This window comes from Emys orbicularis, chromosome 14, assembly GCF_028017835.1.
Source record: "Emys orbicularis isolate rEmyOrb1 chromosome 14, rEmyOrb1.hap1, whole genome shotgun sequence".
NCBI classification, from domain to species: domain Eukaryota; kingdom Metazoa; phylum Chordata; order Testudines; family Emydidae; genus Emys; species Emys orbicularis.
Window position 1 is genome coordinate 43,746,407 of NC_088696.1, and position 9,558 is coordinate 43,755,964.

General features: G+C 51.3%; 1 protein-coding gene across 1 annotated transcript in view; it reads left to right on the forward strand.

The window, feature by feature from the left end:
- The window catches only part of CALB2 (calbindin 2), a 57,451-nt gene extending 49,198 nt beyond the window's left edge, over positions 1–8,253 (forward strand). The window contains exons 6-11 of the mRNA XM_065416679.1: positions 283–360; positions 4,077–4,132; positions 5,069–5,108; positions 5,205–5,258; positions 6,194–6,265; positions 8,137–8,253. Coding sequence (XP_065272751.1) covers positions 283–360; positions 4,077–4,132; positions 5,069–5,108; positions 5,205–5,258; positions 6,194–6,265; positions 8,137–8,253 — 417 coding nt within the window. The remainder of the gene's footprint in view (positions 1–282; positions 361–4,076; positions 4,133–5,068; positions 5,109–5,204; positions 5,259–6,193; positions 6,266–8,136) is intronic.
- Positions 8,254–9,558: the final 1,305 nt, after the last annotated feature.

Sequence of the window (9,558 nt, forward strand, 5' to 3'; positions counted from 1 at the left end):
CTGGCACAGCGATGGGGGTGCCAAGGTACTAGCCACTGACCCCTTGAAGTTCCCACACTAACATTTTCAGACATGCTCTTGCATTGTGGCTATAGCCCTTGACTGGACAGGTGTGACGCGTCTCAGCGCCATTCCTAGACTGCCCAGCAGTGGACGTGCCTTTTTGCCCAGTGAAGAAAAACAAGGGGCATGGTTTTACTACAGCAACGCAGGTGGAGTTCTGCCTTGGTAAGCCAGGGTTTGTAACCGACACGAATCTTACGTGGTCCTCTCCTGTCGCAGGGGTTCCTGTCAGACCTGTTAAAGAAAGCGAACAAGCCCTACGATGAGCCAAAGCTGCAAGAATATACACAGACCATAGTAAGTGAGACCAATCCCGGGGGGGCGGGGGGGTAATGCTGCTGCTGACCCAGCTCCCTCCATTCAGAGCCCATTCTGCGTCCTGAGGAACCAGCGGCAGCGGAGGTGCAGCCAGCTCAAAGAAGTTGTGGGGACGAGGAGTCAGTCTGCATGAGTCCAGCTGCCTGAAGAAGGGTGAAAAGCATAGGGGTTAGAGTAGAGGGAACACCGCTCCTCCCTCCACTGCTAAAATCAGAGATGCTCCCCCATCTTCCCTCTGGTTTGGGTAAAGAGCTCCCCCCACACCCCTCCTCCTCTTCAGCTGGTGCAGTGAGAGCTCCCCCAGCCTGCGTCCGCTCCTTTAGCCAACGTGGGGAACGTGTCCCTCGCACTCTCCTCCTCCACACCAGTGACTGAGCCCATGTGCTGCAGGGCAACTCCTGGCCTTACTAGGTATTCTCTGTTACAGGTGTTGTGGTAGCATTGAGAGGCCTGCTCAGGCCCCCGTTGTGCTATGCACTGGACACACACCTGCCCCAAAGAGCTTATGGCGACCGTAGCAGAGAAGGCCAGCTCCTGTAGCACTGGGATGAATAGATTCATAGATTCATAGATTCTAGGACTGGAAGGGACCTCGAGAGGTCATCGAGTCCAGTCCCCTGCCCGCATGGCAGGACCAAATACTGTCTAGACCATCCCTGATAGACATTTATCTAACCTACTCTTAAATATCTCCAGAAATGGAGATTCCACAACCTCCCTAGGCAATTTATTCCAGTGTTTAACCACCCTGACAGTTAGGAACTTTTTCCTAATGTCCAACCTAGACCTCCCTTGCTGCAGTTTAAGCCCATTGCTTCTTGTTCTATCCTTAGAGGCTAAGGTGAACAAGTTTTCTCCCTCCTCCTTATGACACCCTTTTAGATACCTGAAAACTGCTATCATGTCCCCTCTCAGTCTTCTCTTTTCCAAACTAGACAAACCCAATTCTTTCAGCCTTCCTTCATAGGTCATGTTCTCAAGACCTTTAATCATTCTTGTTGCTCTTCTCTGGATCCTCTCCAATTTCTCCACATCTTTCTTGAAATGCGGTGCCCAGAACTGGACGCAATACTCCAGCTGAGGCCTAACCAGAGCAGAGTAGAGCGGAAGAATGACTTCTCGTGTCTTGCTCACAACACACATGTTAATACATCCCAGAATCATGTTTGCTTTTTTTGCAACAGCATCACACTGTTGACTCATATTTAGCTTGTGGTCCACTATAACCCCTAGATCCCTTTCTGCCGTACTCCTTCCTAGACAGTCTCTTCCCATTCTGTATGTGTGAAACTGATTTTTTCTTCCTAAGTGGAGCACTTTGCATTTGTCTTTGTTAAACTTCATCCTGTTTAACTCAGACCATTTCTCCAATTTGTCCAGATCATTTTGAATTATGACCCTGTCCTCCAAAGCAGTTGCAATCCCTCCCAGTTTGGTATCATCCGCAAACTTAATAAGCGTACTTTCTATGCCAATATCTAAGTCGTTAATGAAGATATTGAACAGAGCCGGTCCCAAAACAGACCCCTGCGGAACCCCACTCGTTATGCCTTTCCAGCAGGATTGGGAACCATTAATAACAACTCTCTGAGTACGGTTATCCAGCCAGTTATGCACCCACCTTATAGTAGCCCCATCTAAATTGTATTTGCCTAGTTTATCAATAAGAATATCATGCGAGACCGTATCAAATGCCTTACTAAAGTCTAGGTATACCACATCTTCTCCCTTATCCACAAGACTCGTTATCCTATCGAAGAAAGCTATCAGATTGGTTTGACATGATGTGTTCTTTACAAATCCATGCTGGCTGTTCCCTATCACCTTACCACCTTCCAAGTGTTTGCAGATGATTTCCTTAATTACTTGCTCCATTATCTTCCCTGGCACAGAAGTTAAACTAACTGGTTTGTAGTTTCCTGGGTTGTTTTTATTTCCCTTTTTATAGATGGGCACTATATTTGCCCTTTTCCAGTCCTCTGGAATCTCTCCCGTCTCCCATGATTTTCCAAAGATAATAGCTAGAGGCTCAGATACCTCCTCTATTAGCTCCTTCAGTATTCTAGGATGCTATCTTCTGCTTGGACTGGGGCAATTCTATTTCTGTCTCAGGACCCTGAGACTCCCCAAGGTCACTGCTACCATCTTCCAGCCAAAAGAGTGGAGGGGATTCCCAGAGCCTGTCAGAAGTGCTGCTCTATCGAACAGCAATGGTAGGCCCTCAGAGGATGGGTGCACTTGTTCTGCAGCACGCCCTGCCCTGACTCCCCAGGCAGTAAGAAATCTGGGTCAGAAACTCAAGCCCGTTCTGTTGTAGGAGCGTGAGCAGCACGCCCCTGGGCTGGGACCTTCAGTCACAGGAAAGGGCAGGCTGGGGCCAGTGCAAAGTTCTCCGGTGCTAGCCCTGGAGAACGAAGGCCTGTGTCTAACCACAGAATGGTTGGCAGCAGGGCAGGCTTCCCCCACTGCCCTAACAGGTCCACTCTTAGCACGAAAGGGGAGTTCGGTGTCTAGGCCCCCAGCAATTCCTTGGCCTCTCTGCTGAGATTCCCAACAGAATCTGGCTAGTGGCATATGATGGGGAAAGTGCACTTGTTTCACCTCTCTCAGTTTGTCCTAATGAAGAGTGCACTAGACTGGAAGTGTGGAGACCTGGGTCCTTGTCCCAGCTCTGACATTGGTCTGCTAGGTGACCTTGGGCAAGTCCCTTCCCCTCTTGTGCCTCAGTTTCACTGTCTGTATAATGGGGACAATGATAGTGGCCTCCTGTTTAAATTGCTCTGAGCTCTACTGATTAAAAGTGCTATGTAAGAGCTTGGTATTGTTAAACCTGTCCCAGGCTTTACTAAGTGTAAAATGCAGACACACATAACAGGCCCAATCTATCCCTGGGGGTTGCCCATTGCAGTTACACTAGGGAACAGTTTGGCTCAAACTTTTCTCCCTACAGTTCACTTAGCTATAAACTCAAGCTTATCTGGCTGACCAGAGTTTTCCCCATAACACACCCTGGACCAGGCCTGCCCTCCTCCTGGGGTTGTCAACTTTCTAACTGCTGAAAACCGGGCACCCAGCCCCACCCCTGCCCCTTCCCCCAAGGCCTCACCCCTAGGCCCTGCCTCCCGCTTGCTCGCTCCCCCGTCCTGGGACTCACCTGCCACCTGCAGAGCTGGGCTGGGAGGAGCTGACACAGTGCCTGCCTGCCCATGTGGGGCAGGGAGGGGGTGGGGGTCAGTCCCTGGAGCAAGAGGCCAGGTGGGAAAATCAGGGCAGAGCAGGGCGGGCAGGGGCTGACAGGATTCCCACACACACACACCAATCTGTCTGCTGGAGATGGCTGAGAGGCAGCCAGCCACTTCTCTCCATGAGCAGCTGAGCAGAGAGCAGCTCCTCCAGGCTCCAGCCACAGCTGCTGCGCTTCCTGTCCGGCATTGGCGGAGTCATGTTACTGCAGGTGACCAGACACTGCCAGGTTCCCTTTTTGACTGAACTTTCCAGTCGAAAACTGGACACCTGGCAACCCTCCCTCCTCCATGACTCTGAATTTAACAGGCCCCATTTCCCTACCCCCTGTAGAAAGCTGGCATTGTCAGCTGACCCCCTGCTTTGCCAAAGGCTTGGCTGCAATCCCAACTGGGGACGCTGGTGGAGGGAAGAGCCGGTCACTAACAGACTGCTGGTTTGTGTCCCATCAGCTGCGCATGTTCGATATGAATGGGGACGGGAAGCTGGGCCTGTCGGAGATGTCCCGGTAAGGGTCCTCTTGCACTGCTTGCTACTTGGGCTTCTTAGTCTTCCCCCTGCAAGAGCCAAAGAAAACTATGGACCCTCCCCCCAGTCAAATCCATCTCCCCCCTTGCTGAATTACAGCTCCATCTGCATGCCAGGTATCCCCTGAACTTGTTCTACAAGCCACTCCAGTCCTGCCTCAAAGCCATTCTAAACGAAGGACTTCAGACCCTACTGCTGTTAAAGTCCAGGAGCCTGACTCCCTTCCCATTTGCACCAATGGAGCTCCATGGAGTGACTTCTCATCCACACTAGTGCCAGAGAGGAATCCGCACCAGGAGTGGAAGAGAATACTATGGCTTGCCCAGCTGCAGAAAAAGCATTCCAGGGGGGCTAATACCGTTGGCCTTATGGCCTCTGTAAAAGAACAAGATTGCCCCCCACTGCCCATGACTGGAGATTAATGACCAATAGCTGCTGCTTGGCAGACTGTAGTACAAACAAACTGCTTCCTGCCCAATTCTGCCAATACACCTCGATGCCAACCTGTAGCATCCGTTGCTATTCCACATCTGGCCTGACTCTCCTAATCATGCCAAATCAGGTTGCAGACAAACATCCACTGGAGTCTGGTCTGTGACCATCCTATCAATCTCAACAGCTTTTAACCCTCGGTCTCCCTGAGTGGAGGACCATGCCCTTCCTGAGAGGGCTGAGTGGCAAAACAGGGAGGCCTCCATTCAGAAGCCGGTTGGTGCAGACTGTAGGCCCATCTTTACAGGGCTCCACTAACTAGCTTGAGTGAGGTACATCCACAGAAGAGCAGGCAAAGCCGATCTCTCCAGGGCAGCATCTGTGCAGAGCTCTGAGGACCAAACCCTCCCCCCGCCGTGGCCACATGTGCCGGGTGAGTGTCTCCACTCAGCTCCCGATTTACCCTTTCACAATCTCTCTGCAGACTCTTACCTGTGCAGGAGAACTTCCTACTTAAATTTCAGGTAAAAAAAGATTGCTCTCTTTTTTCCCCTTTGTTTTCCCCCTCCTCCCTCCCTGTGTGCGTGGCTCATTTCTTTATTCTTCCTGTCATTGTCCAGGGAATGAAACTAGCCACCGAGGAATTCAATGCTATCTTTGCATTTTATGACAAGGTAAGAGGCTTGCGTGGATGGGGTGGGGGAGAAGGGGAAGCACAAGGGGATCTGAAATCCCATGAGCTTGGTCCAGGAAGAACTCTTCCTAGCACTTTATTTCCCCTATTCTCTCTAGCCTGCTGCGACTGGGAAAGGCATTTTGGCATTTTCTCCCATTCACCGTCCTAGGCAGAGCCTCTGCTGGTGTAAATCCGCAGGGCTCCATTGAGTTGCACATAATTATGCTAATGGATGCTAGCTGGGGCTCTGGCCCCCAGCACGTAGCCAACCCCTCTGCTCATGGAAGGGGTGTGGAGAAGACTCTTGTTTCAATGTGAGCAGGGGAGTTCTGCCCGCAGAGGACAGAAGAGCACATTTTAAAGAGTCTGTGAATCCAGGGATCTGCCACCCACCTGAACACAGGGGATATGTGGATTTAGAGACAGAATAATAATGAAATCCTGCTTTTCTGGACCACTGTTGCTGCAGACTTTTATAGCAAGTAGAGCTGGCTATAGAGATTCTCCTGTCACTTATACTAGTGTAACCCCCTTGATTTCAATGGAGTCATGCCAGTGGGCTCTGGACCAGGCCATATACTCAAAGCCTTTCTGGTGCCTGCACTGGGCTTTGACTCAGGGCCTTACCCCAGTGAGAGTGGCAATGTCTGCGCTGGTGGCATCATCACATTATGAACACAGTCAAAAGTGAAACCAGTTCCCCACTGCTGCCCTCTGGACTAAAGAGAGTGCAGCTGTGTTGGGTTTCCTGTAGCTTACAGGCCCCCAAACCTGAGAGCGATCCAGGGGAATGGCAGGTCTGAGCCGTTCAGTGGTGATTGACAGCAAGGCCACTGCGGCCCTAGGGAGCAGAGGCAGGGAGATGATTGCAGGGCCCCTTGGGTTGGATGAAGTGTCCCCTAATGTGTGTATTCTCCTGCTCTTGCTAACCAGGATGGGAGCGGCTTCATTGATGAGAATGAGCTGGATGCCCTTTTGAAAGACCTCTATGAGAAGAACAAGAAGGTGAGCTGACAAGGAACAAATGGAGACAAACCTAAGGGCTGCTCCTGTTCAAGTCAATGGGCAAATCCACTAGAGCAGCTTTGCTCCCTAGGTCTGCCCTAGCAGCTGTTGCATCCTCCGCGACTAGTCTGTGTCTTGTGTGGATGAAGTGCAGGGCAGTGCCTTAGGCACGGATCAGTGCATCACAGGGTCATCCTTTACACCTGCAGCAAGCCTGGGGAAATCCTCTTGGGGCCAGCTGGCTGCAGACCCATGTGGTGCCCAGAAGCTGCACTGGAGGATCTGGCCCAAAGGTTAACATGCGGGAGTCCTAGCGGGTCGTGTCAGTTAGGGTTCAATCCTGCAGGGTGCAGAAGGTGGGCCAGAGTGCTAGTGCTGGGCATCTGGGTTTGCTCAGCACCCAATCGGGTGGCTGTGAAGAAGCCTGCACAGTGCTCAGTAATGTCTGCCCTGAGGAATGTAGGAACAGCGGAGGCCAGGCGCTTGAATCACTGTTGCCCTGCTCTTGCTTGACCCTCTGCAGCAGTGCAAGGTGCTGCTCGATCAGAGTGGCACAAAGGAAGCTGCTACTGCCAGTAAGCAGGTTTATTAGTATTAAGCTTAGACAGCAGTGGCTCGTGTTTTTAGATCCACAGGTTCCAGGTCCAATCCCTGCAGATGACCCAGCCAAGAAGCCATTGCACTGTGTGAATATGGCCCATTGCCAAGTCAGGACATGGGTGCTTACCTGCAAGCCACTCAGTGCACAAAGTTTGCCTCTGTGCAGAGGCCTGTGCTCCACTGAAGTCCCACATCTGCTCCGCTCTAAGAGTTCAGTGCTTCTGACTCTCTGTGCAGGGGTGAGGGTCATTCTAGCCAGAGTAGGGCCAGCTGCTCCAGCTGTTTGGCAGCGTCCCAGAGGTACTTAGGGAAAGAGTACAAAGTGAACTACAGCAAGTTTGTAGGCCAAATGCAGAGACTGGGCCTGATTTACCCATCTTGCTCCCGCCTTACGCTGGGGAAACTGCACTGCTCTCAGTGGTGTTGCAGTGGCATACCACGGCGGAGTTAGAGTCTCTGGGCCTGGCCCCCACTCAGGAATAAAGCAACTCACCTCTTGCCTTCAGACACAGCCGCTGTCCATTTCCCCTTGCTGGCTGAGTCGCGTTAGCCCTCCACCCAAGGGTCTCCTATGAGGGGTTCTGCTCCCTCCTTCTCAAGGTCTCCCCACATCCAAGCTTCCTCCCATGGAGAGATACAACTCTCCTCTTTTTTCCTCACTAGGGGGAACTGCCACAAGCAACCTTTATACTGCCTCTCTTCCCAGCATGCTTTGCTACCAGCCTACAGTGCCCATGCTCCCTGCGACTTACAATCCCCCAAATCCTTCTGCTCTGGGAGTAGGGTAGCCAGGTGCCTGGTTTTCAACCAGAAAGTCCAGTCGAAAAGGGGACCAGACAGTGTCCAGTCAGATCTACTGACTGGACACCCAAAGTCTGGCTGCTGCAGATGGGGGAAGTGCCGGGTCTTCACCCGCTCCAACCCCTACTCAGCTGTGGCTGCCTCCTGCCTGTGTCCGGCGGCTGCAGCTCCCACCCCCAGCTCTGCGGGCGAGTCCGTCCTGACCCAGGCGGGAGGCGGTGGGAGAGGAAAAGCAGCAAGTGATGGGGGAGGGGCAGGGCCTTGGGATGGGTGGGGTGGGGCGGGGCGGGGGAGGTTCTGGCATTGCTGGTGGTAATATTTAAAAACCAGACACTCCCAGTCAGCAACCCTATCTGGGAGGTCCTTGAACCCCACTTCAAAGGCCAGCTCATCCCATGACACACCACTGAAATCTAGTCCTGTGTATGCAGCCATTCTATATCATGTTCCTTTCTGTTACCGTCTGCCAGGAAATGAACATCCAGCAGCTCACCAACTACAGAAAGAGCATCATGAACCTCTCCGATGGGGGGAAGCTATACCGCAAGGAACTGGAAATTGTACTCTGCAATGAGCCGCCCCTGTAAAGAGGCAACACCCCCACTCCTCCAAAACCTCCCCCACCCTGCCACCTTCCACAAAGATGACTAGAGAGGGCAAGCGTGAGCAGGTGAGGAGGGAGAGCAACTGGGTGGGTCCCTGACCAATCAACTCCAAACCCCCCAGGCTAGACCTGCTGATCTGCTTGTGACCCAGGTCACAGAATCTTTGCCAACAGTAGTGAGAGGGGCAGTGATGCATGACCTCATCCACCAGTGGCTCTGTGATTTAGGCTAAGTATTCAGTAGGGTGATAGTCCAGTTCTCTTCCTGGGTACAGCCTGTGTCTCTTGCGTTGGCATAGTTTGTTTCCTGTGCATTCCTGAATCTGGAGTGAATCATTTTTCTTTGTCTCTTTTTTTTTTTTATAATTCTTTTCAAGTTCTGTCTTATTGTTTACCAAAGAACAGTTTACAAATAAACTTAAGTACTACTACCGGGGCTGACAGGCTGCGCTTGGATCTCTTTTTCTCTAGGACGATGAAGGCCACATCTGCAAGCAAATAAGCACTAGGTTTTCAAAAGAGCTCAGCTCCCAATTTGGAAAAATCAAGCTGGTGCCTAAGTGCTCAGCACACTGGGTGCTGCGCTCAGTTGAAAATCTCTCCTGAAGAGTCACCGGAATAGAAGGTGCTGGGTACTGAGTAGCACTGTTCGGAAAGTGGTGGTGGTTGGGGAGGGGTTCCACAGAAAATTAAGGGAGTTTTGGAGGGGAGTGGGTGGGAAAGAGGTGGGGTGTTTGCAAAAAAACAAGTGATGTTGTGGTGCATAGTGGGAGTTGTAGTTCAGATGCCTTGTGATCCCATTCTCATTTATAGGCTGGGCTCCCTGGTCAGACTACCTCTCCCATGACGCATCACCATCTCCTCCCTTAGTGAGGATAGGTAGTACATCATGGCAGTTGCTGGATTTGCTGCATCATGGGAAATGTAGTCTGACCAGAGAGACCAGCCCATAGAAGAGAATGGAAGCATGAGGCTCTCAAACGAGGCACCACAGCAGCAATTCTGAATTGAAGTATTTCAGTATTTGGGCATTCCGTTTTTCAATGGGGGTGGAGAGGGTGAGAATTAGAATTTCCCTGTGGAAAGCAGATACTTTTAATTAAAAAAAATAATAATTTAGTCAAAACCCTAATCTTCCCTCAAAAGAGTTTCAGTGCAAAATATCTCACTGGCTGTAATGCTGAGCCCTTGAAATTCCAGCCTGAGCTCTTCTGAAAATCTGACTCCATAGGGGGATATTTTGTTACTTTTTGCCACCCGAAATTCAGATTCATGATTAGGGTTGAAG